This window comes from Falco punctatus (assembly GCF_963210335.1).
Source record: "Falco punctatus genome assembly, chromosome: 5".
Classification (NCBI taxonomy): domain Eukaryota; kingdom Metazoa; phylum Chordata; class Aves; order Falconiformes; family Falconidae; genus Falco; species Falco punctatus.
In genome coordinates, this window is record NC_137584.1 from 62,163,279 (window position 1) to 62,190,999 (window position 27,721).

At 36.9% G+C, this 27,721-nt stretch overlaps 1 protein-coding gene across 3 annotated transcripts; it reads left to right on the plus strand.

Annotated features, from left to right (window-relative positions):
- The first annotated feature begins 18 nt into the window (after positions 1-18).
- GOPC (golgi associated PDZ and coiled-coil motif containing) lies at positions 19-27,721 on the plus strand. Of its 3 annotated transcripts, XM_080389530.1 has the most exons (11): positions 417-552; positions 12,712-12,810; positions 13,544-13,711; positions 13,873-14,037; positions 16,604-16,627; positions 19,990-20,165; positions 20,429-20,594; positions 21,865-21,960; positions 22,762-22,926; positions 23,622-23,802; positions 24,332-27,721. In XM_080389530.1, exons 3-11 carry the CDS (start codon positions 13,664-13,666, stop codon positions 24,448-24,450), a joined length of 1,140 nt encoding a protein of 379 aa, XP_080245656.1. In that variant the 5' UTR covers positions 417-552; positions 12,712-12,810; positions 13,544-13,663; the 3' UTR covers positions 24,451-27,721. The 3 variants fall into 3 exon arrangements, with proteins under 3 accessions (XP_080245654.1, XP_080245655.1, XP_080245656.1); XM_080389528.1 differs by lacking the exons at positions 12,712-12,810; positions 13,544-13,711 and having other exon boundaries at positions 19-552; XM_080389529.1 differs by lacking the exons at positions 12,712-12,810; positions 13,544-13,711; positions 16,604-16,627 and having other exon boundaries at positions 24-552.

Sequence of the window (27,721 nt, forward strand, 5' to 3'; positions counted from 1 at the left end):
CGAAGCCGCCTGTCAGCGCTGCCGCGCATGCGCGCCGGGCACACTGCTCCTGCTTCCCTGCGTGGCTGCCCCGGTGGAGCGGCGCTGGGCTCGCCGCTGCCGTTGCTGCCGCCGCTGCCTTGTCCTGCGGGGCGGGAGGGAGCCGCGCAGGGAGCGGGCCGCGGCTGAGGCGGGGCGGAGGCTGAGGCGGGGGGCGCCAGCCGTGCCCTGTCTGGGGGGCCGGGCCGTGTGAGGGGAGGGGGCGGCGGCGGCGGCAGCATGTCGGCGGCGGGCGGCGGTTCCTGCGGGCCGGGCGCCGCGGCCTGCGGCGGGGGAGCGGCCGGCTCGGCCTCGGCGGCGGGCGGCGGGGTGTCCATGTTCCGCTGGCTGGAGGTGCTGGAGAAGGAGTTCGACAAGGCCTTCGTGGACGTGGACCTGCTGCTGGGCGAGATCGACCCCGACCAGGCCGACATCACCTACGAGGGGCGGCAGAAGATGACCAGCCTCAGCTCCTGCTTCGCCCAGCTCTGCCACAAGGCGCAGACCGTGTCGCAGATCAACCACAAGCTGGAGGTGAGGGGACCCCCGGGGGCCCCTGGCCGGAGGTGGGGGCGGGGGGCTTTGCCCGCGGGGTCGCGCTGGCCTGGCGGCGCGTCCCCCGCTGCGCCCGGCGGGAGGGGTGGGGGCGGCTGGCGGGGCCCGTGCCCTGCCCGCGGTGGCCGTGAGCGGCCCGGCCGGGCCCTGCCGCCCCTGGGCGCCGTGCTGGAGCCGCTGGGCAGGGTTAACCCGGCCCCGCGTTCGGGGAGGCAGTGTCCGCCCCGCGGCGCTCGGGTCTGGCCCTGCCGCTCCTCTGGTTTTGGTTATTATAGCGCGGGCACGAGGCGGTGCGTGCCAAAAGAAGTTCTCTTTGATGTTGAAAACAGCAGTCTTGAGCAACAGATGTCGCTGACTGGTCTTCGATTTGCGTTAAGTCCCTAGTGAATTTGGAAAGCCCTTTAAAAACGGGACAAAGGCGTAACGATCAGGGTGCTTAAAGCTTATAGTTAGTGGTCAAAATGAGGACATTATTCCGCCTTAGCGGTAAATGAAACAGAAAATGGGTTGGAAATGGACTTTTGACAGGTTCTCTTGTCCCTTCATACTCCGTGGCAGATCAGATGGCTCTCTGCCAAACTTGGTGTCAGAAAATTGATGGCAGAGATGGCACATTCTATCAGACAAATAATAACTATCCTTACTGTTAGGAAGTTTTCTTCACACCTAATCCAGAATTTCAGTTAGGGTGGGAAGAAAGAAGCATCAGCTGTAGCCAGGCTGGCTGGTGCTGGTGCTGCTCAAGAGGCAGGACTGCTGGTGCTTTTGACTTGTGCGAGAACTGGAGCACTCTGGAAGGAGATTCTGGGGGACTTTATGGTCAGTTTGTAACTGTCCAACCTGAGTCATCTTTGGTTTAGTAGGTGATGTCATTTGGCTTGTCCTTAACAGTTGTGGATGTTAACCACCCTCTTGTCTTCCTGTTACATATTAGAAGACTTGATGTGTCTTCCCTCATTTAGCTTTCCCCTGGGCTAAACCCCTTCAGTTTCATCAGTATCTCTTGTAGGCCATGCCTTTTTAAGTTTTATTGTTTGTTCTACTAATTTTTAAATATATGGGAGTAAGAGGGAAAATTCTGAAATACACGTGCTTTGTAAGAGCTTCGGTAGACAAGTAAACTACAGAATTCAGTTCTTTCATTCCTTTGTGTTATACTTATTATAATAAAGGAATTTAAGAGTCATCAAACGGTAACCTGTTCTTCTGAAGGTCTGCCTTGCAGTAGGAAGTAAAGTAAGTAAATTGGCTTTGGTTTTAATCAGGTTTCTTCCTGTATGAAGACATTGTTATGCACAATAATCCATAGAGTTTATCAGAGGAACAGGACATTTCAGAGTAGAACCAAGACCTCGTTGAACTAGGAGCTTTTTTCGTTGCAGTCTTTAGTTCACCAGCATACTTCCTGTAGCGATGTTTATGGTATTCTTTGTGTTTATGTTGCTATGCTTTCATGTACATTTTAGTATTGGGTATGTATATGTACTATCAGCCTATACAGTAGGCTTTATTATATAGGCGTAGTAAAATAAGATTTAGGAGTTTATAGTAGACAATCAGCATTTATTGCATATTGCACAGGGATGGTGGGTGTTTTGCACAGACTTGTAAAACAGATGAGTTTTCAGGTTATTTTAAGAGAATGAGTCAATGCTTGGTAAATATTTCTTTGAAAAGTTGTTTCAAGCTTAAATACTTTGAAAGGAAATTGTAAAACTTGGATCCTGAAAGGGTTTTGGTATCTTATTAAAATCATCAGGAACACCTAAATAACTGAAGATCTGTGCCTCAGTTTCAAATGAGTTGAAAAGCAAAGGAACACAGTTAGTAGTTATAATAGCATAATTACTGTGTATGTCGAAGTGCATGAAGTAATTGTTTGCTGAAAATGATACTGAGAATCTAGAGTGAGTGCTTTAAAAGTGAATAAAAAGTCTTTTATTTTGTGAAATATTTTTATTACTGATACTAGTATTAGGCTTCATACCTATAATGGCATTTTTATCTGTCAAACAGACGTTTAGAAGGTTGTAGTATTGTCTTGCAGGTTGTTAATTTTAGGACCTCATGATTATTAGAGTCATAAACATGAAATGAAAACTGCCATTTAAAATCTCCAAAAGATGGAGCTGCTCTGTTGAGAATGAGTGTCTTGTCTTTTTACATGCACAGAAGTCTAGTCAAAAGTGTCCAAAATGAAGGATAAAATTCCATATTTTGAAAGAAGTTATGAACATTAATACTGGAATTTATGATGTGATCAGTGATTTTACTTTTTTCATGATGCAAGTTACTGTATTTCATATAACTTAAAATTGCAGTGATTTCTTAATAGCTTACAATTGTAACTTTATAGTGCTTGTGCATTTTGATACAGTGCTTTCATTGCATTCATGAATGTGTCATTAGTCATAGTTTACTTAAGTACAAACACTTATTCAAATCAGTAAGTTAAATCCATTTTCAGAAATATGTGTTTATTTGGATAAAATAGTACTTTGACTGAATGTGTCAAGTGACTGTTAAAAACTGAAACTTCACTCCTACAGCTGCATTTGTCTGCGGTCGTCTTACTGAACGAGTGATATTATTTCATAAAGGAAAACCAAATCAATAATAATAAAAAATGAATATCATTCTGTTGTTTGTGGGTTCCATTTTCTTGGATTTGTCAGGTCTTACTATAATATTACATACAAGAATAAAGAAATGCAGTTCAGACTTTGAGTTATCAACTTTATCAGCTTAATATGCAACCTCAGATTGATACAGTTGCTTTTAAGAGGCACAACTTGAGCTGGTTTGGAGGATGGAAGCTGCTGCTGTAGGACTTTGCTGCGAAAAATGTTTTGGTGGCATTGCTGTATGCCTACTGCTGGAGAGATGAGTCTAGGTAAAACATTATATGAAGGATGTTTCTGAGTAGTGAAACTATTCCAGGAAGATGGTAGTTTCCAAAGAGGGATATATATGTTGCCATTTCAGGGTTAAGTTATTTTTAGAAGGAACCTGAAGGTATGTAGATGTACAATATGCAGATTAATTTACTTTTGCTTTAGGGTGGTGAAAGGTTATAAGCACACTACTGTGCTAATAGCATTTGCAGTCCTAAATTAAACTAATTAAAGAAAAGGGGAGGAGGATTTGTTTTCATATTTTTCCTGCTGGTCACAGTAGGACAGAGGTGAATTATGTAGCTTATCAAAGAGGAAAAAAAGTGTTAGGTGATAGAAGCCACTGTCTTTTCTGAGCTTGGCTTCACTTCAGTATGAACAAATGAAGAAGTGTATCTTGATGGAGGGCAGTAAGGCCTCAGGCTGTTAGAACAAAAGGAGATGACTGCCATTTTAAAGGGGATTTTTTTTGTGATGCTCTGCTCTCAGAAAGCATTATAAATCAGCAGATGCAGGCTGGCAGTCAGTGTGAGGTTTCAGTGGATTTTTAATTGAGAGGAAGTTCGTAGGATTTGTTTTTTCCTGTTTGGCTATCTCTTGAGGTCAAAAAATAACATGATGCTGACTGTGACATTGTCTAAACGTCCATTGCAAAAAAAAATAAGAAGTTCTGTATAGTGCAGTTTTGTAGAAGTAAAAAGAAGTAGGTCAATGTGCCAGTGAAAACTGAGCTTGACTTCAACTCTGGCACATTGACTGCCAGTCTGATTCTGTAATTTTAAATGAATAAGCTAGAAAGGAACATCTAACAGAACACACCCTGTGTCTTGGCAGTTGTGTTAAGCCAATGTACATGCTTAAGTTAAGGAAAACATTTAAGTATATGCCTAAGAAGGTAATTGTCTATGTAGTTTTATGTCCTTGATGAACTCGGAATCAGCTGATTTAGAGGGACATGTTCCTATAAGCTGAAATCTTTTGTAACTTCTTGCTGTATCAGCTAAAGCATACATAGTATTATGTAGGTAATCTGAAGATCCCTATTAAAAAAAGAAAACGAAAAAAGCTAACCATAGGTGGCTTTATGTTCATGGTGACTTTTCATACAGTGTGCAAGTCCATCTGATGGAGCACACTACAGAATTATAGTCCTGCTTTTTTGTTTAGCAGTGTTTTTTAAACTAAGGTAGGACCATACACGTTCTTATGAGGGTCTGTTTGGATTTCCCCCCCCCCTCTCTTCTTTGCCTTTTAGTTAGAAATGCACCTGTTGAAGACCAAGGGATTTCTTTGCCCATGACAGATGTCTATAAAACTGGGAACATAGTTGCAATAACTTCGTAAGAAAAGCAAACTGTTTATTTTTTTCAAATGTCATAACATTTTCCAGTATTTACTAAGATGTTACTTTGTTTATTACACTGTTAACTGAATACTTTTTCTGTTTTTTTGGAATAGAAATCTGTTGATACTGGATAGAATGTGGTCTTTGGAAAATAAATTGAATGAGATTTGATCCAGCTAATTTTATATCCTAAAATGTAAGCAATTTTCAGAAATTCAGGAAGTGGAAGTACAAGTTTACATAAACTTTCCAGTTGTCTTGTGTACTAAATTGTCATTAGTTTGATACATATAACTTCTGTCACAATAATTACACGTTTTGAAGGGGTCACTTAGACTTATTTCATATTTTCTGGTATCAGAAGCCCTGGAATTCTATAGAAGTTTAACTAGCTTGCTTTAGTTTCCATCAGCATGTAGTGAAGTCTTTTCCTTTTCTCTGTCTTCTTTGTTGGGAGCTGCTAAAGAGTAAGTGATAGGGAACCAGTATTTTAGTTTATATTTGTTAGTTTTATTTACTGAATTATGTTGCATAGCTAGTAAAACTTTCAAAATAATGGCAATAATAAAACTACCAATATGACTTCTAAAAACAGATTTGTGTCTTAATAACTAGAAGCATGGGCAGCCTGAAAAAAATGTGAGGCAGAGGGAAATGTAGCACTGGTGAAGTGTAGGAGCAGTGACTTAAAAATCCCAAATGTAATTTGTGCTGCTGTTAAGTAGGTGCAAACATAATGATACAATTGAATACAAAGTAAAATAGTGGCAAGAAACTATGTAAAGCAAAGTGAAAACAATTGGTTGCTGCAGTAAAAGGTCTTTTAATGACAGATGAAAAAGGTCAGTGACTGGCATAAATGTTGGTTGATGTATCAATCTATGTAAATGGAAACCACATTTTTAAGAAGATTACATGTAGTATTATTATTATCTTTTAGTTGTTGGCAGAAGTGTGCAGATAATTACATATCCAGAATGGTCTTCAGCAGAGAAGATAAAGAAGTATGAACGTTATTTTGCATTCTTTTTTATTTGCTGACCAGTCTTCTGAATGTTTTGTCAGGACTAGAATGGAATCTGAAAAGTGGAGCAATTAATTTGTAGATGTCTCATGTACTTTGTGCTCTGTATGGGACATATTAAAGGTGGACTAAATTAATACTGCATTTGTACCAAGACAACCTATGTAGCTACGCTACTGTAATGTTTATTTAAGGAGTCGGTAGTCATAAATTTTGTTATTAACCATGATAAAGACTGTTTTGTTAAATTTAAAGCTTTAACTAAAAACTTAAGTCACATATGTCGTGTATGGAGGTCACAATAATAATGAAATAAAGGCTTTTAATTTCATTGAAAGATTTGTAGGTACAGTCTTTTTAAATAATTTTACAGGCTAGTCATTTTCATCATTGACAAGTGGCAAGCATTCTTTGGTTGTGTTGAAATCAGGGGTGTTTTATCAACAAAAATTGTACTTTCAAAGTGTATCATTTATTCAGAAACTCATTTTGTACACTTTAGTTTTGCAGGGAGCACAGTGAGATAAATAGGGCTCTGATATGTTTCATGGTTTGTCATTCAAACCAGCCCATTAAACTTAGTAGGGTTGTGTGAGAAATTACAGCAAATGCTGCTAACAGGCAGCAAGAATCAAATAGTCAAGACTGAGGAAGGGTTGAGTGTTGTCTTTTGGAGAGCTGTAGTCAAAGTGGTGAAGTGACACTGGTGAGATAATGGAGACAATCCTTTCTTCCAGCAATTAGAGAAACCTAATAGGTGAGAATTTTGGATACTTCACATCTAGAAGCTGATACCAAAGTTAGGGTCCCCATAAAAAAAATATTAGTACGTGGGCTGCGGGGCTTCTAACTGTGCACAACAGGCTCTTCTGTTATTGAACCAACATTACTTGAGTATCTGGTGTCTGTGAGCACGTTTAGGCCCCAAGCTGTAGGAGCTGCAGCTGTCGTGTCCTGAAAAATTGTCTGCGATCCTGCAGTGTAATGGTATGGGAACACTTAGGAATAATAATTTCATTGTTGGTAAAGCATAATCAGGGTTTTTTTTAACCTACTTTTAAGTGAGACTTCTGTCTTTAAAAAGATGTCCTCAAAATGTAATGTCATGTAGATAGGCTAGTGTCGAATCTTGATATTTTATTGCTTTCTTTGTGCATATACTGGGGTGGAAGTCAGAGTAATTGCAGCATTGAAGTGTGCTGTGTTGTGTTTTATGATCCTAGATCCTTCAGCCTTTAAATCAGAAGGTTAATAGTCCTGATCAAGAGTGAATTTTTAAATACATATAACCATGTTGATAAACTTTCTGGAGTCTAGCATAAATTACATGAGGACACATTGCTGAAGAAGTGAAACTACTTAATACACTTTATTTGTCTATGCATTTTTATTTGGTCTTGTGGCAAGATTCATAGGGACCTCTCTTGTAAATTTAGCTATTAAAAAATCTATATACTGGAGGTTTTTGTGGTAACAGAATCAATGCAGCTTGGAAACCTCAATTCTACTGATTTGTGGGGAATGACTTGTCGTAATGCAAATGTCAAGCACTTTCTCAAGTCACTAAAACCTTCCAATTTAGGCACTCCCCTGTCTTTCCCATGATCTGTGAGTTCCCATGCCACAGCATTTGGCTTTTCATTTACCTACAGTTTTGCTTAGTCGGCTGGACAAGAAGCAGTAGCAGAGTCACTAGCTCAGAACTGTGTCTGTGCTGCCTGGCCACCAGGCTGTTTGCTCCTGTCTCTGGGTGGATGAGCTGAGGTCTGGCTCATCCTGGGCACTAATCTGCCACTTTCTTCTACTAGCAGCTGTTTTGCACAAAACTTGAAGGAACTTTAATCATATGCATCTTTACCCCTCTAACAGATCTGTTTGAATCTCAAAAATTGATTCAATTCAAATCAGCAGGGAAGGCAAAATAGGAAGAAATGTAAATGTACAGATACAATGATGGCACTAGACTTCTATGTTTAGGAAACTAAGAAATGTTGAAATGTTACCGGTTTTGTGGGTTTTTTATTGCTAGTCTGCTGGTTTGCTATTTCTTGGAGTCCTAGCTACTGGCATTTAGAGATGATATGGTGGAAAAAAATAATCTTTCATTTAAAAAAGACAGTTTTCAGACTTTTATGACTTTAGAAGGGCTGGTATGAGAATGAATTAGGTGTACCCTAAAGGCCTGAAATTAAAGGAAAATGAAAAAAATATTTAAAGAATGTTTACTACTTTGAAAGGCATCTGATGAGTGCTTGGCTTATGACTTTTAGTCACTGGAGGCTGATAATATGGGTATTTTTGCATGTATCTAGTTGTCCTTTGCTGAAAAATCTTTTTTGGTAAGTCCATTATGCTTAGTCTTTTTTTGAGATAGAAATTGATATACCAAAAAGTGCATCCATTACAAGCCTTAAAAAGCATTCACTACACTTTGCTGAAGGCATTCAGGTCTTCCTTTCATTTTTGTTTGGTATGGTGAATAATGCCACTGCCTTGTCCTAGCGTTATTCAGGCCTATGACCTCATTTTCCAGTTCAGCTCAGCTGTGTTTTATGTCCTCATGTCTGGGCAATGGCGAAGTCTTAGATGTTTTTTTTATATCTATTAGCTCAAATAAAACTCTTGTCAATACTGCAGACATTAATTGGAATGATAGCTCAGAAAATGAAAAAGCATTTCCCAGAGCTAAAAACATTGTCATTATTTTACCTGATGGTGCCACCTCTCTGTTTGCCCTCCACTCCCCTGCAACTGGCTTCCCTTTCAGTAGTGAGAGGTAGATTGTTTCCTGTTAGCATGGTATGTTAGTCACCATCATCCCACTTCCTGAAGTTTTCTCAGTCTCTGTGCTCCCTCTGATGCTTAAGATCTCAGAGGTTGCAATGTCGCCATCTTTTAATGCTGCATTCAAGCAGTGATGGTTATGCAAAATGGTAACTTGTGGTTTTAGCATGCACTCTGTCTACGTCCTGTTGCGTGGTTCTGTACACAAGCACCTCTGTATTCATCCTTCATGTTACATTTATTCATAATTTCCTTAGTTTGTTTACATTGTAAGTTGGTTCTGGACAAGGTCCACATTTTTATTCTTTCCTGTGTACAAAGTTAGCATAGGATCTTTGAGTATGGCTGTGAGATCTTGCAGAAAGAAATGGTTTCTGGTTGGTTATTCTAATACTTGCTTTCCTATGAAAAACGTACAGGTGGATGAATGAGTATTTTTTTCTCAGAGTTCAGACCGTCATATGAAAAAAAATAAGATATGATATAAAATAATGGGAAGAGACCTCAGTGGTATTATTTTGTTCAGTGAAACTAGTGAAAAACACTAGTTAAGACTAAGAATTCCATGACTGTAAATACGATCAACCCCAACATTTAAGCTGACATTTACTATATTGCCAACATAAAATACATATTTAGCATAAGATCTTTTATAACAAATACAGCTTTTTAATAACTCATTATTGCTTGAACAGGCAAAAAAAAAAAAAAAAGGATGTTATGTCTGGATTGTTTTGCCTAGTTTTTTGTTTTTCTTAATTTTTGCAATAACATTTTTGAATGCTCTGTGGAGTAACTATGCCTGTTGCTTAGTGCCATGACTTACTTTCTTTTCTCTCCTATGGAAGAAAAAAAGACTAAATTATAAATTCTTGAGTTATTTCAATTGAAATTTGGTTTTAATTTTCATAGGCTAAAGATCTCTGAAATACAAAATACCAGTTCAATGGCAAAATATGCCCAAAAATGAATAAATATTCAGTTAGCTGTTCAAAACTATTCTTCTGGTATTACCTGTGTATTATATTGTTTGTAAGATAAATATTGAGGTTTACTATTTGATTATTTTGACCAGGATCTTCAGTTTGCTAAAGTTGTAGGCTTTTACTTAGAGTTCAGAGGTAGCTTGATTATAGACCAATGTGGTGGTAATCTGAAGCAGTAGCTTTTTTCTGAAATAGCATGTGTTTTCTGGTACTTTGTAGAAGAAAAAAAACCCCAGAAATTACCTTTTCGCTCCCCACCTCAGACAGATCAGTCTTAATGGTTTGTTTGTGTTTTTTATTCAGAACATTGAGGAGAAAAAAGGTAAACAAAGTAGTATGTCTTGTGTAGTTGACAGTGTATAGATTGTAATTGGGACAGTAAATACAAAGAAGTTAACGGTAATGTGTCTAATAATTATTGACAAATTGGAGAACAAGCTTGAATAAGATACTCTAGAAAAAGAAGTGATTCTGTCAGTAATGCAGTTCGTTGTTTTTTTTTTTCCATGCTGACTCATAAAGTTTATGTAACTTCTCCAGGTTGTCAGTTAGCAGCCAGAGCTGAACTGAAGCCATTTCTCAGAGCACTTCAGGAAAAGTTAGTGATTGTGGTCCATGGCAAGAGAGGTGGGAAAAGCGGAGCATTCAAGCAAGAGGCCTGACTTCTTTTAATAACGAAGAGCCTTGGTTATATTCTGGTTGATATCAGTAAGCTTTGGCTTCCGTTGTAAGGCCCAGACGAGGCACTTCCTTTTGCCATTGGCACCAAATTCCAGTGACAGATCTTGGTCTGAGAGAAGTGTCCAAAACTTCAGTGAGTCAGAGAGAAATGAACATATCTCAAAAGGCACTGACCTCGCCAAGACATGTCAGAATAAAAGGAAAAAAAGAGCTGTGCGTATTCAGTCTCTTTCATGTCCTGTCTGCTAGATTCCTCTAGGGCTAGATAAAGGTTTTCATGATTAAATCATACTTCCATGAGCCACACAGTCACATTCCACTGCTAACCGTCAGTTGTCTTGGTCGTAGACTCTCAAATGAGTTAGCAGAGAGAAACTAAGGTGTTACCTTGCAGTATGATACTTGCTAATGTGTGATAATTACTAGTCTGCACAGTTGTATACTGCCCTAAATATAGAATAGTTCCTCTTTTGGCTGAATCGGCAAGTTACTATTAAAGGGTGTTATGAAAGTAAACGTACCACCTTCTCTTCAACCTCTGCCCCTTATTGTTCCCCAATGAAAGTTTCTGTTCTCTGTTTGTTGTTTGGTGGCTCTTCCTAAGCTCTCCTAACCATGAATCTCAATGGTCTGCTGTGGGTGGGTGTTTGTTAATTCTGCCGCTGACTGACCTCTCTGGAAATTCTAGAGCAGTTGCAGGTGACCTTCAAAATACAGGACATCTCTTCTTCAACAGTCTTCTTGGAGAGTGCACTGAAAAAGCTACCAATTAAAGGATTGGTACAGCTGCTTGTGCAGCATTATGTGTCATCATTGTGTTTATGCAAATTGAAACATAATTATACGATCTGGCACTGTTTTTTGTAGAACCCCTGCCTCATGCAGTGAATGGTGCTCTCGGAAGGAATGGCCTTACCAATAGTTCTTGTTTGTGCTTGTCATTTCCTCTGCTGTCTCTGCCCCCTCTCTGTTTTTTACTGAGTAGCTTCCAAAACTGAATGTAGAGCTGTTGAATTTCCATATGATTCCTTTATAACCAAGTGAGGGAATGTGGATAAAAATTGGTGCTAGTAAGAGTAATACAAATAATTAAGTGAGCTGGCCAAGCTGAGAAAGGCAGAACTTCTGTGAGAGCTAACAAATCTTTACATTATTTCGCAGAAGCAGATCGCAAGATTTGAAACCAGCCTACTGTGTTTGCTTTTTGGTGTGACTCTTGTATCTGCATCTCTTCCTGAAGATAGATTTATGACTTTTCATAATGTGTAAACAGATTACTTCCATGATAGGCACTCACACCATTGCTCATTTTGTTCTCTATTAAAAGAGCAGGATACGAATTTAAATCCTGGGTTATACGCAGAGACTTATTTATTTATTTATTTATTATTAGTTTTACAGTCTCTTTGTGATCCATTTGGAGCATCATTCATGTTGCAAAACTAGTAGCCATCATTCTCACCGCTTTGTAGATTTCACAGGGAAATAACTTTTTTTTTGTTTTTTTTTCCTCCAGAACTCTGTTCTGTTTCTTATATGCGATTCTCTACTAGTTGAAACTGGACAATATTAAACTGGTGTAATTTACCTGTTTTGCCACTTTCTGCTTCTCTAGGCACTTTGAATTATGAGTGTTTGTGTGTATATATATATGTATAAAAAAGCAATAAAAGCCAATACATTAACTGATAGTACCTGTCTGAAAGGAGGAAGGCATTAGTGGTCTTTTTTTAAAAAAATAGAATATCATTGTGCATTATGTAATAGTAACAACTAATAATAAAATAGAAGTAATATTGTTACACATTATGTGAAATTGTGACTGGGTCAAACTGCCTTCATTATTAAGGTCTTAGTTATCTGCTCTGTACTATATCATCACCTCCTTTCACGGGCAATATTTTCTTTTGCTACTTTAGTTTAGACCTATCTGCTTTTGTTTGAGGGTAGATAGTCTATGGGAGAGAGACTTTAGCAGTGGCTGTTTGTTGGTGAGAATAATGTGGTTTTGTAAGTAACCCGTTTATCTAAAATTATATGACTTTCTAGTATTTTAAATATTGTACTATAGAAGGCAATTTCTGCCTTAGAGTTCTGTGAGGGTTTACAAATTATTCAAGACTTTTGTCATTTTGGCAGTTGGAAGGTGAAAATGCGTGCAGCCTTATTCCTTGACAGAAAGTAAATGCTAACCTGATCTGTTGAGGCTTCGTCTAAGTCAGCAGGGAGAGGTGATTTTTCTCTGTTCTGGGGAGTCTGGTCTGAAATCAGCAGAGCTCACTGGCAGGACTTCTCCCACTCTCCAGTCCTGGAGGTATCAGGTGATGGGGCATAGCCAAGGGGCTGGAAGGGAGATAATTCTTCTTCTTAGCAGCAAGCTGGAGATTGGCTTGATCCATCTCATCAAATTGCGCTCTAATTTAGGTGCTCTGAATCACCTTGGGAAGAGCCTACTTCTGTCTGAATTATGCTGGAAGGTTAAGGAAGCTGTCCATACAAATTACGTACCTAAGGTTAGGCCCAGTAAGTACTCCCCACTGATAAATCCTTCCTGCCTTTTTTAAAGTTTGGTTGGGTTTTTTTAACTGATACAGACATTTTAAAGCAGTGATTTACATAGTTGAATGGGGTGAGTGCTGTCTTGCAACTTGATATTCATTGTGAATTTGAACATTAGTATAATGTTGTTAAAATATCTAAAATACCCTGCTTTAATATGAGGGACATTTTTAAAAAATGAGTGGCTTTTCAATTTGCTTTTTAGTTCCAGATTTTTGGAAGCAAAAATGTACTCTGGGAATTTATCTAAAAATTCTCTGAGATTTTTTTTTTTTGGAGGAAATAGTAGCTTTAAAGCTTATATAAATGCAGTTTATCTTACAAAATGCTACTTGAACTTAAGGATAACAAGTAACTTGGTAAACATGTTAGAACTTTTTCTTCTATCCCAGATATAAATACTACATGTAAACTGTATTTAAAATGTTTCAAAACCACTTTTTAAAGAGTTAATAACTATTCCTGGTTTTCTACATAAGCATTTTAGGGGCTTGTTAATTCATGGCTTCTGGTTTGCCCACCTCATTTACTATTTCAGTTAAGCTGTTGATAATAGACCAATTGTAAATTGGGTTATTTGATTTCAAAACTGCATTAATAATTGTAATTTTACTTTGATACATTTTTTCCCAATAAGATTTGATAATTTAAAAGTTTTAAATTGTATTTACGTTGCTATGGTTTTATTCCTACATAGGTTTCATGCCATTGCCCTGTTTTGGAGTGGACAACAGCATCACATGCCACTGTCTGCATGAGGCAGTCAGCTATTGTTACTTTCAGCAGTATGGTTGGTTGATGCTGGGTCTGTGAATGAATGAATTTTGTGGCAGTCAGGGAGAAAAGCCTGCAAATGATCCAGTGCGTAAGTTGGGCTATAGAGGAATTTGTGATAGCCTGTACTCCTCCCTGTATTACACCATGTGTAGTGTATATGTACCAACAAATGATGTATCTATCTATCTGAGTTCTGATGATCCCATTTAATCATTGCTCTAATTACTATGATGGATTATATCTTCACAGGCACAGTTAGTTGACCTGAAGTCTGAACTGACAGAAACACAAGCAGAGAAAGCAGTATTGGAAAAGGAAGTGCATGATCAGCTTTTGCAACTCCATGCTGTTCAACTTCAGCTACATGCCAAAACTGGTCAGAGTGTTGATTCTGGGGCTATTAAGGCAAAACTGGTAAGTATGGGTGACTTGCATGGAGGATTATATTATAGTTTTCCCTCTCCTGGCTAAAGTTCTGCCTTGGCCAGTGTGAATAAGCTGGTTATAAATTCTCACATTAAAAACGTTAGAGTATGTTAACTTTTTAAAATAATATTTAATATTTTAAAACAATTTAATAGCAACCATTAGTAATAACATAAATAACACCAGAATAATGAATAAGAATTTTAAGAAGTTGTTTCTATGTAAGCTGTTTTTTACTGGTTTCTTAAAGTAAAATAAGAAAACAGTTTGATGGTTTATGAAGCTTTTCTGGAGACAGAAGTTGCAACAGATAATAACTTCTGATATACAAATACAACCAGAGTTTCACGTATCTTAAAAAAGCCTAAAGTGAAGGAAGTCTATTGCTTTTATTGTAGTTACACTCTGACAAGAGTAAGCATGGGATTGTTTTGCCATACAGAGAGAGGGTAGATGGCATCACAGACCTCTCTATGTTGTCATTCTTTCTCTTTAAGAATGCTGCAGATGCATCTGTGGTGCTACCCATTGCTACATGCAGCAGACTGTTGTGAAAGAACTCAGTAAACCACTGATAATTTTGTTTGATACGTTTTTTAAAAACTTAGGCATTTACAAAGCCCACCAAAAGTTAGCAGTGATTAATCTGTGGTATTGGTTGACATTGACTGATAACCAGAGTGTAATCTGCCTTGTTATTAGCCGCAGCACAGATTCAGACTCTCATACTAAGACTTTGTAAATTAGAAAAGTGCTGTTGTATAGATTTTGGTTTCCAACTGTTGGCATAAATCAAAGTCTAGTTCTCTTGTCTGTGTTTAAAATTGCTTTGCAGGTTCATTAACAAATACCTAGTCTCAACATATGTGGAACATTAGAATAGCTTCCTCTGCTATTTTGTCCTGTTAATTAATGTGTAATAAAACACAGTAACAGACTGTAAGGTTTAAAGGCAATCTAAGGTAATCACTGAATAACAGGAGTAACCCAAATTCTTCCTGTTTCAGATCCAGAAGCTGTAATTGAATTAGAGCTATGTTCCTAGGTTTACATACTTGCATATTCAGTTTGAGAGTAACATTTTCTGGATTGTTGGCACATATTTTGTTCTGTATTGAATTATAGCTTAAGCATGAAGAAGTTCCTTTTGAGCTGTTAATAATTTTTGTGGCTCTGTAAATAAGCATTAGTTATGTTTTGTAAATATTAAGCTGCAGGTTCACATGTAGCACATTTTCTAATCCAACACATCACTGTAAGTGATTTTGGTCCCTAAATTTTATTAGTGAGACTTAATTTCCTGAGTGACATAAAGAGTAATACTTCTAACCTTTTTGCTTCTCCTTACCTTGTTATAAACAGTTTCTAAAGATACATTAAATCTCTATGCTATTGACAGGAGTCTTTTTCCTACAGGTTACAATAAATACATTTTACTTGCATTGTTTCAGATTTTATCTGTGTCGAAATTTAATTTAGTAACAGCCTAGACCGATATGCTGTCTTTAATTCCATTCAGTTCCTCCTTTTTTTATAAACATTTAGCACTAATCTTTGGGGTTTGGTTTACTTTGCCTTTAGGGATTTCATAGGTTTAATGGATAGAAGCTCAGCTTAAACTGTTCTAGATACAGAAAGCTTCAAAGGTCTGGGAAGCTTGAACAGGCAGAACTGAGGCTGCTTAAATGACAGTAAAATGGGAAGTCTGAGTTTTAGGTAAATAAAAATTGTCACGCTGACCTTCTGGCAGTCAGAAAGCCTCTGAGGGCAAAGGAGGACTGTGTTTACAGAATATATGATGGGGAAATAAAGTTTTGTACTAGTTAACTTCCTCCTTTCTTTGTTAAGGGCAACCACTTTTCTTTTGTATGTAGACTCTTAGCATAAATGTATACTAAATGTATAAATTTTACAAACTCTAAAATTGTACATGGTGGTGAATTAAGACATTTTTAGATGTTTCTGATTGCTGAGCGGTTGATAAGATCGTGTAGTTTAGGCTGAATCCCTTTTTAGGAGCAGTGTATGTGCTTAGTCCAAGCACGATTAACTGTATGAAGTTGCCTGGTTGAATTTCTTTTTTCTTGAGTTTTACAGTTGACGTATTTTTTTTTTTGCTACTTCTCCCTGTCTTTTACGTCCCTTTTGTAATACTTTTGTTATCCTTTCTGAAAGGAAAAAAAATACCTATTATCTGTACAATAGATGGTGTATTATGGAATGTTCTTTCAGTAATACCTTCAAAATTGCTTTCATGCATTTCACATTATGTTGCTATGCTTTATAAAGATTCTTGGTATTTTAGGAGAAAATATCGTTTTCAATACTACAATAAGGTTAAAATCTTTAATAAGATTTTTAATAACTTTCACTGCAAAATACGAAATTGCTGCTAAGTACAGTTATAGCAGTGTGCTTGTTCTTTATGCCTTCTAATAAAATAAACAATCTGCTGGTAAATTTCTTTCAGAGTAAGTCGTTTATGTTGTTGCATTTTCTTGATGTTCCTATTGCCTGTTTTTCTAATTATGGAACTCTTTTCTTCTGTCTTAAGTCTGTCGTTTCTGTGGATGAAATGGTAAGTATGCTGACTGCCTTTTTTGTTATGTTTAAGCAGTACTTTTGTTTTGTGCAACACCTTACATATATATTGTATATGTATATGTAAACTGGCAAAACAGATCTGGCTTGTTCCTTCTTCCTGTCACTTGGCAAGATACCTTGTAAAGAATTTTCTTTGCATTTTAGTTTTTCTTTTCTAGTTTTGGTGCCCTCTTTCCTAAGTCTGTATGTGTTTTATTTATTATTGTTACAGCTAATTTGGGGTGATTATTGGGGTAATTGGGCAGTTTGACATTCTGATTGTTCTGGCAGTTTCTAAAAATGTTTAGGTGTTACAAAATTTCTAAAGCATAAACACTGTATATACCTATCAATGTAATATGAAGTATTGTGTGTTGTATTTAAAAAAAAACACCTGTCAACGTTTTTTTTATATGTATATATATAAAGAACAGAAAATACATTTTTCTATCTTGCAGAACCTATGCAATACTGTGAACACTAGAAAGTATGAAACTGTTCTGTAACTTCCTCAATTTTTTAAACATTTTTGAGAGTTTTGTCAGATCTCTCTACAGTGGTTCAAAACAAGACGTGTTCTTTCAGTACATCATCAGAGATTCCGTGTTGCAAACCTTTTGATTTTTTAATTAGTGTAGTGATCAGTTGGAGCCAGTTCAGAGAAGAATGGCTTCTGAGTGTAATTTTCCACCTTAGTCACAGAACAATAGTCATAGTAATGGAGAAAATAGGAAGAAAACAATTCTATGGGATTACATTGTTCCTTGCATTTTAGGTGTAATGTTTAAAATGCATGACTAAAAGTGATTCCACTTAGAAATGTAACATTTAACTTTCCGTTTAAATATAATTTAAATGGCAAACCAAAATCGCAGAAAATCAATGGAAGATTTCAGTCTTGAGAGTTCTTAAGCTGGCTACTTTTGTATAAATACCATGCGGTGTGCTTTATGAAATTTGCTAGTGTAATCAAATATCTTTGATCACTTCAGCAAATCACTTTCCTGGGGGAAGTTAGAATTCTTCTCCCCAGTTGTATTTCAGATACATGGAGGAACTCATACATCTGTAAAGCTTTTTTCTGAATAGAAGACAGGGCTGGTACATTCTACATTATTGGCAAAGATACTATGAATTTTTAGTTTATCACTTTTTATTCGGTAAATGAAGCATAAAATTATGCAGTGGGGAAGAAAATGAGATTTGGGTGTGAATAATGTACCTAAAATTCTTATGTCTTAAATTCTAGTCTTTGTGTTCTGATATTTGTCAAATAAAAGATGTTCTAAAAGTGAGTACATATAGAAACAGGAGGCCTTATACAATTTAGGGCACTTTGATGCAATATTGGCAATGTTAGAGGAACACCGTACCTGTATACGGACCCTCCAGCAACTGTAAAGTGTTGTGTCTGAACTGTGACCCTTCTTACAGCTGAAGTGTGTGGCAGAGCCAACACAGTACGTTGGCACTCCTGAATGCTTGTAATTGCCCTACTGGCAGTGGATGTGAATTAAAATAGCCCAAGACCATCATAATAATAGAGAGAATTGGAATAATTTTAGAAACCTCTATTCTTGAAATGTAGATGGGTCAAAATTCTTGGCTTAAAAATGATCCTGCAGTTCAGAAAGAGATCTGTTGAAGAGTCATCTCACAAGACAACTCTGACTGAAAGGCTAGAGACCAGAAGTGGCTCTGTGTGACACGTTTTTTGACATGCATACGGAGTCAAACCTGGTCTGAAACTGGGTCAATATGGGAATTACAGGAAGTGAAATGCCAGCTATTTCAAGCAATCTTTGTGCTGCTCCTCCTGAGCAGTATGCTAGGCAGTCTTGGCCAATGTGTACGTATGTTTAATGTACTCTATGTATCTAACCTAATACAAATATTTAACAGCAGAGCCCATCAAATTCAGACTTGACTTTCTGGCAAATAGCTATAAATGCTTACATAGACCTATTATGAAATACCTCTCTTTGGAAGGACCAACCTTGCCTAATTTCTCAAATGTGGTAATATCAACCATATTCATGGTTTTATATTCAGGCTTGGAATAGTAAATAAGCGTATTCACAATTTGGTAACAGATTTGTCTTGCCAGTTCTGTAAAATTTTGTTTCTGTCCTATTGCTTCTTCAGTAGCACTCCCCTGTTTTATTTGTTTAACAATGTAATTAGTACAAGTACAAAGTACAAGGGTTTTTAGGTACTCTAAATGTCTTACAAAATGCATTATGTTGAACTTAGTTTTTACTGCTGTCTCAGTTGACAGCCATTTTGAAAAGGAAACAGTAATAGATCCTGTGGCTCTACTATTTTTCTGTCTTGAGGTGGGATTTTTTTCCCCACTTTGTAAAAGGGATATAAACCACAGGTAATCAAACATGTTCTTTTTAAAGCAGATTTTGTAGAATAGCAACCTGAGCATACTAATTCCTTTCACTTAAGTGGTCTCAGTATTAGAAGAGGTAAAGTTTTTGCATTTTCTGTACATTTGGGATGGAGCACAGTGGGATTAATTTATATTTCCCTAATTCCTTTTTTGGGTGGGGGGTGGGGGGTGGAGAAAAAAAAAAGATACCTTGCTTAAAGTGTGGGTTTAATGTGGGAGGTTTGGGGGTTTTATTGTTGTTTTTTTAAAAAAAAAAAAACAACAAGTGTTTTGCACTTATTTTTCTATAAAGTTTGTCAGGGTGGGCATCTTCATGTATAGAATCTCTGGCTTTATTTTTTTGTGGTCTTCAGACTCCTTGAAGTGTTTTTGGCTGGACATTTCTTGGTTGTTAGCATGAAAATAATTGTAATTTTAAGGACATACAGACTTTCAGAACATTTCTGTGACATCGTATTAAAAATCATATTAAAATAGCTAAAGAATATTGTAAAATTGCAATATTTAGTGGGCTTGTAGTTAATTTTTTATTTTAAGAAATAGTCTTCTCTCTCTTTGTACGAATCTTCCATTTGAACACAGGAAAAAGTAAGGATGATGTTCAGGCTATTTAAATTTTGCTACCTTTGTGTGACAGGGAGAAGCACTGTTGTCAGTTTTCATCTGTGAACTTTGAACCAGTATATGCATTTTGTGCTAAGGAGTTGTAAGCTGGATAAAAATCATGTCTGGAGCATAAAGTTGAATGCAAGACCTCACCTCCCCAGAGGGGGATATGCAAATCACTAGCTGCAGTGCCAGTGTCCCTGCTTTCATTTTTTTTCCTGCATGCATGTCTTGCGTGCAGAAGAGTAATTTCAGATTGTGTGTGCAGAAACAGTAAGTACTGTTTCACCATTAACTTTGATAAAAGCTTTTCAACAATTTTTTGTCTTTTTTTTTTTTTCTTTTTGTTAAAGGAGAGAGAACTTGAAGCTAACAAGAAGGAAAAAGTGAAAGAAGCTCAGCTGGAAGCTGAGGTGAAATTGCTGAGGAAGGAAAATGAAGCACTTCGTAGACACATAGCTGTGCTTCAGGCTGAGGTTTATGGAGCAAGATTGGCAGCCAAGTATTTAGATAAGGAGCTGGCAGGAAGGTATGTGAAGTCAACCCGTGTCTCATAGCATGAGAAGTTTTTTATTGTTGTTTTTTTCCTTTGCAAGCAGGTCCAAAGTTAAGACTAAGTAGGTAAAGTCTCACATTTGCAGTTAATTGAATAAAAGGAAGAAACAAAAATCCTCACAGTTCTTGCACTAGTTGCTGTGTGACTACATGCTGTAGCCAGATGAAATGCGTAAGTTGTACAGTGCATTTTTTCAGTTGTAATGCAGCATGTTGTTTTACTCTGTCATTATGTAGGGTCCAGCAGATTCAGTTACTGGGCCGAGATATGAAAGGACCTGCTCATGACAAGCTCTGGAATCAGCTTGAAGCAGAAATACACCTTCACCGTCACAAAACTGTTATTAGAGCTTGTCGAGGTCGGAATGATCTAAAACGACCAATGCAAGCACCACCAGGACATGTAAGTGGAAGAGATGAGCCATTCTTCCATAATTTCCAGCATTTGGGGAAAACAGAAGTTACTTTTTTGCTTTTGTGATTGTTTTTACTTCAGTATTGTGTTCTTTCAAATGTCACTTACAGATTTGTTTTGTATGCTGAAGGACAGACAGTTCCATGCTGAATAACATGTCCCCATAAACGATCATGAAAGATGATACAATTCCTTTGACTTGCCTAGGAGCACTCAGTCCTTCTGAAAACTAAGCCTCTGCTATTTGTGTGTATAAATATGAATTTAACAGCAGAATTTTACTACCTATGTATCAAAATGTGGAGCTAACTAGCTTACAAAAAGCAAGAGTAACAATAGTTTAGGATTAGATTGAGCTGAAATTAATTTTTTTAAAAAAATATTTAAAGGCCAGATAAACTGACACTCTGTGAAATAATTGATTTTTTTTTTTTCCTCTAAAAGGTATTTTTTAAAATAAAACCTTTAAAAGGCATTTTGCTTTGGGTAGCCTTGGTAGAACTCACCCAGCTTGGCACATAACCTGTTAAATCATGCCAGTGTTCAGTGCATAAACCCAAACATTTTCAAGGAAGTGCTTTACTTTGATCTGTTCTAAATACCTTAGCTGGTCAGATGGATCTTAACTGATTATGATGCTAATTGCATATAAAATATCAGTGGACAGATATGTGTATGTGTGATTTTAAGGGTATGCATAATGGCAACAATGGCTTAACAAAAGCAAAATAAATACCTTGATCTATTTAAGTCTCTCTTTTTAGTTTTGAGTAGAATGGCTTTTGGTATGGTTTATTTTTATTATAATAAATTATTATAAATAAGCAAATACATTTATTATAAATAAGCAACCTCTTCCTTGTGACTGTATTACATCCTCTATCATTTGATTAGTTTTAAATTGCCATTTACATCATAAAACTTTTGAGCACTTGTCAGCATTTCTTCATGTAGTCCCTTTATATTTTTAGTACTTGGCTAATTTCCTTCTTTTGAAGTTATGTTCTGTGTTGCATATCACTTGGCACTGAAGTAATTGAAGTAATTATCAGGTGTGCATAGGGAGGAATCTTTTCTGATTTCATACCCTGTCTGTAAAGTGGCACTGAAGTTTGCCCTGCCTGGAGCTAGTCAAAAACTCTGTTGCTGATATTCTGCCTGTATATCATTTAAAAAAAAAAACCAAAAAACCACGCGAAATGCATCGCTTTTTGGTTCACACATTTATTTTTGTTATGTCTGTTTTTTATCAAACTAGGATCCTGATGCCTTAAAGAAGAGCCAAGGTGTTGGTCCAATCAGAAAAGTTTTGCTAGTTAAAGAAGATCATGAAGGACTAGGAATTTCAATCACAGTAAATACTTGCATTTATTTTCAATGACACAAAAGAAGCAATTTAAATTTGTGTTTGTACTTCTATAAAATCTGTAGATCGGCATATGTATTTTTATGAATACCTGAAAAAAAGCATACACAAATCCATAACTATGGTCATAGAACTTGAAGACTCACTTTGATAGATTAGGAAACAGAACTGGTACTTCATGTAAAAGTTAAGATTTCAGCTTACTTTTAGGATATAGACACTTTGGCAGATTAGCCAGTGGTGAATTTCAAGTGTGATAAGTCTGTAGAAGAACAGAAGCAATCTGAGAACAAACTTCCAAAGCTTAGCTATTGTGATTTTAGCTTTTTTTGAAAGCATTGGTATTGTCATCTCACACCTAACAAAAGCTGTATTAACTTTTTAGATCAAATTCTTAAAATTCTGACTTACGCTTTTATTCTAAATATGAATATTGTTTCTTGCAAGTCAATATGTTGCTTCATATGCTTTTTTAATGAGGTTTTGATGTTGTCTCATCATATGTGTGATTTTACACTTTTGGTGTTCTTTGAGATTGTCTCCTTTGACTGAGTATATGTTTGAAATTTGTCCGTTCTTTTGTGGGGCAAGAACTAAGGGAAACATCTCATGTGTTGTTCTTAAACATTCTTTTTGTCTGAAGCATGCTTTCTAATTTTCTAATAATAATTAACTTTTGTAATAGAAGTTGAAATAAGCATTTCAAGAGCAACTACCAGAATGTAGATTTTATGCCAATGGACATCTCAGTTAATAAAAAACTGCTTTTTTTTTTTTTTTTTTAAATAGGGTGGGAAGGAGCATGGTGTTCCAATACTGATCTCTGAAATCCATCCTGGACAACCTGCTGATCGATGTGGAGGTCTGCATGTTGGTGACGCTATTCTGGCAGTAAATGGAGTTAATCTAAGAGATGCCAAGCATAAGGAAGCTGTAACTATTCTTTCCCAACAGGTCAGTTGGGACCTGTTACCTGTAGGCACATTTATAGTGCTTCCTGTATTGTGCCTATTAAATTTTAATGTTTGCACATTAGTGTTAAGCACATAATGTTAAGCACAACGGTATGCTAAGCTACAGTGATTCCTGAAGCTGTATGACCTTACACTTAATCCTCTTATGTCTTGCAATTTAAGGAGAAAAATGCTGGGTCTGTACTAGTTCAGTTAAACCCATGTATTGGCAATGATTCTCCAGTAAGGCTGATGGAAATCAGCTCATTATATTGCCCCACAGAAATAATTATTTAGTGACATACATTTTATTCTTTTATGACTGAACAGCTCCAGCCAAACAATGTTTCTCATGTACTTTGTGGTCTAGAATCTTCTTCCTGCCTTGCACTTCCCTTTTTCAGGCAGTTAACAGGTGTACTTAATTTATCAGAAAACTTACTCCTGAGAAGTCACTGTTTGAAATGTATTGGCACCTAACTAAAATTCAGGTAACTTTAGCAAATCTTAGCTGTAGAGCTGTACTTCTTTAGTCAGTAAAAACTCAGTTCAGACACATACCCAGAATATTCAACATAACTGTAAATGTGTTTACAACAGTAAAATGTTTTTGTTGTAGTAACCAAATTCATCTTGGTCATCCTATTGTGCAGCTGTGCAGTAGTAAGTAAATTTGTGATTTTTGTTGCATTTTAGAGAGGCGAGATTGAATTTGAAGTAGTGTATGTTGCTCCAGAAGTTGATTCGGATGATGAAAATGTAGAATATGAGGATGAGAGTGGACACCGTTATCGTTTATATCTTGATGAACTGGAAGATGGTGCAAATTCAAGTTCTAATAGGAAAGATACAAATGTGGATGTCAAACCCTCACAAGGTAAACCTTCTAAAATGTGTTGTGCGCAGTTTAATTCTGAAGTCTCAATATGCAACCTGTTAATGGAAAACACTGGTTTTATAGTCATTGCACAATTAATCTACTGTTATTTCAATTAACCTACTAGTAGGCGGTCAGCTCTTCTGTTTGGTCCCTCACTTACTGCCCTGGTTTAGTTAGATACAACTGAATTAACTGAATTAATTTGTGGGGTGGTTTTTGTGATCACTTTTCACAGAGGTTAAAATTCAAATTTATTCTTATCTTTCCCTGACTCTGGTCTAGGAGTAGTTATTTCCCCTTAACACTTCATGATGTTGGCTTGAAATAACATCTGTTAGATCAGAGAGCTGGAGAAACAGTTCCTGTTTTCCTGTCGTACTCTGTTCTGCTAAAAAAACTATTAGCTCTTATTTCTTATTTTAGTAGTCATTTCAGCACTCTGTCCAGGTTCTGAAATAAGGCTCACTGATCTGTCCTTCCCAAGATTGCTTCTCTCCCTTAAATAAAATCTCTTTTTAACTTGCAGTGTTTGATAAGAAACCAAGTATTGATGGACATGAAAATGGAGACCTGGGGAATTCAGTTGAAGCTCCGTTAGAAGACACTGCACCCAAATTAGCCCGTTCTGCTGAGTCTTTATCCTAAAAACAAAGAAACAAAAAAATCAACTGGACAGACTTCATCTTTGGGAACAATTGATAATCAATATTGACTGCTCCAAGTTGCATATACTAGTGTAGGTTGTAAAAGGATGATTAAATGTCAAAAAGAACTGTATTACTGTTGCCTGGAAAAAAGGCAGTTACCTCAGGGCTTCATTGTGAGCAATTCTAAATGTGGAAAACTGTCTTTTGCGTGACACACAGTAGATACCTAACACATGGCATGTGAAATGAATTTTCTTTTAATAACAAGCACCAAAGCATGGGATTTCTGAAAAGGATAACCTCAATACATTCAATTTTTAATCTCATTGATGTCCCCAGGGAAGCAGAATAAGATGTAGCCAGCTTCATCTTGACCCTGTGATGTTTTAAAGGGACAACTGATCTTTTTTGTTTGTGAAAGAAGCTTTAACTCTAGAAGGATGAGGGGGGAGAATTGTACCATTGCATCCATGAGGTTTGTACTTAGGATTTTTGAACTGTAACTTTTAAAAGAAAGGATTTTTTTTTTCTCAGAATATAAAAACCAGAGCTTTTATTTGAGCAAAGACTGTCAAAATCCAAATGGGACAGTGAAGGATCCTTCAGCCCATGATCGTTTTATGAGTGAGATTTTTGGCAATGTTGTTTTAATGAATTCACTGCGAATTGTTCCATTTGAAACTTGCTCCAAAAGTATTTAAACAGAATATTATGGGGGTTTAAATGCAAAATTATTTGGAAAAATACTCACAATTTTGTGTGCCCTTTGGTATTTTTTTTTCTGATCATCATCAGTTTAGTGTTCATTCTTGAATGGATACGGTTACTACAGATGCAGAGTGGTTTGAGTTGGTCATCATTAGCTTGACGTTACGAAATGCTGTGTGCTTTTGATGGGTACTGAACGTACTTATTTCACATTAAAATAATCTTTAAAGAAAGTTGAGCGCACAGTACTTTACAGGAGGTGCTCAGAATCATACAGTGTCTGGCCCTCTCTCTTACGTTATGGCAGTTGTATTAACCTTTAATTGTCTTACTGTTGGAACAAAATGTTACTCCTTTTGTAAGAGCAGTGTATCTTAAAATAGCTTTTAATTGGTGTGCATCTAAAGGCCCATGGCATGACTGCAAATGGGAATGCTGAGGATGGTTTCTTGGCCAGTTTCTCATACTCTTGTTTGTAGATCTTCTGGTGAAGTACAGCAGTCTCCACATGCAAGCTCTACATTCTAATTGCATTTATTATTTCAGTGTGCCATGCCAGCTTTCCTATTCACTGCTCTGCAGGCTGTTGAATTGTCATGTGAAAAGATAGGATTTTGTACACTGAGAGAGGAACTAATGTGAAAAGACATCTTTGCAAGTGTTACTGTGTAGGATGAACATAAGAAAAAAACCTCAAAGGCCTTTAGAGTAACATCAACTAATCTTACGTTTTAAATTGTGATGTAGAACACAGTTACTTGTCTCTTGTAGGAGCACTATATATATATGTTTATAGAGAAAGCCTAAAAATGTATATATTTTATTCAAAGATTTTGCTATTTATAAATCCCTTAACTTCGCTATTTACGTGATCATTTTATGTGTGTGTGCGCGCACGCATGAGTTCCACTTACTCAGTGGAATAACATTGTTTAGTTCATTTTTTTATAATAGCCTTTATCATACAGCATACTGTTGAAGGTTTTTAAAATAGTCAAAGCTGTACAGTTTTCACCACACAGAAACTAGTATTTAAAAATAAAACTGTGTGAAGAAGAAACAGGTCCCCAGGCATGTTTCTTTTTCTGAAGCTTCAGAAACTTGAGGACACATTGGCGGTGTGTTAGCAGATAAATCCACTGCCATAACTTTGTATCCAGATTTGTGTTTTTTCCCACAGTTACTCCAGCAGTGTACTCTCAAACTGTCCGTGGCCTGGAACACTCGTTGTCCTCTGTCAGAAAGGATAGTTCAAAGCCAAGTAGTAATCATGTCTTTAAAATCACTGCTGTATGAAACCTTGCTGCAGTTCTAAGAAATGAGACTTGTCCAACTAGTCTAGTAGCTTTTTTAAAAGGCATTAAATTTGCCTGTACAGTTTCCCTTTATTTGAGGGAAAGATGAAATTTTTAATTTATTCATTATTCTTTACTTCTTGGCACACCTTATTTTCCACTTAATGCCCTTGATCAGTTGTAGCCTGAAGTGGGAGAATGTTTCTAGAGCTAGGCCCCTAACATTCCTAGTCCACCAGTTTCTCATGCTGTGCTCTATTCTTCATCTTCTGGAAGCTGCTGGATCCTTTCTCTGCTCTTACCTTGTCTATTTTTAACCTATATAGGAGATCAACAGAAGAAACAGTTGCTGGAGAAAATGACTAGGAGTAGACAAATCAGGTAGCAGTAAACGATCACCAGATCTTCTTCCCAGCTGTTTTTAATAGTCTTTGTTTAGAAAGCCTTTGAATGGGCGGATTTTGCTCAGACACTGCAGTCTGTCTCCATATACTCCATACTTCCTACCAGCTGATTTAACATACTGGTTTAATGTAGTCATTCTGAGATGCTTAGAGATTAACACTTTTTTAATAAAAGTTTTGCGAGTTTGAATTTCCAGATTCATTAGACAAGTGTGTATTTTCCCCTTTGTCAGTAACTGGAAGACTCAGTCCTGCTGATTCCCGGAGGTTGAATGAATTAGACTTGGAAGAATTTCTGAGGAAAGTCAGTGTTCAGGCTTCATTTTTGTTTGGTTTTTTTTTAAGTGTAAAACAGTTTACTTGTGTGTATATATATTTTTACTGTAAATAAATAAAATAATATTCTAAAGAATTTTTGCATTTTTTTTGAGTAGATCATTCCTTGCCTATGACAAAAATTCTTCAGTGAGACAATTGTCTTTTAAGACGAAGGTGGACAGTGTTTGTTGGCACCTGGGACCAATGTTAATTAAAAGCATGTAAGTTAAGGAGAGTGCTTTATGGCAATAAATTTAACTCTGATCAAAGGCTGTATGTAGTATTTCCTTTGTAGAAGTGTATTTTCAGCAGTGAAGAGGATTTGTAGCCATCTCGATATAAGTTAATCCACAATTGTATCAAACAAAGTTCAAGTATTTATTGTATCTGTCCAAACTTTATTACATCATGGATTACTGTCATTTTGGTAGCAGGTAGAACATTTTGCAAGAAATGTATACACCTAGTTAAGCTGAATATGATATATTTTTATTAGCCTGTAAATAAATATACTCTTCTGCATTGCAGTGATTTCTGCACCTAA

Bases quoted from the DNA above. Each gene is read 5' to 3' on its own strand.
- GOPC (XM_080389528.1), top strand. From the start codon at position 259: ATGTCGGCGGCGGGCGGCGGTTCCTGCGGGCCGGGCGCCGCGGCCTGC. The intron at 16,628-19,989 runs GTAAGTATGCTG...TTTTTGTTAAAG, and splicing joins TCGTTTCTGTGGATGAAATG to GAGAGAGAACTTGAAGCTAA. The intron at 20,595-21,864 runs GTAAGTGGAAGA...TTATCAAACTAG, and splicing joins TGCAAGCACCACCAGGACAT to GATCCTGATGCCTTAAAGAA.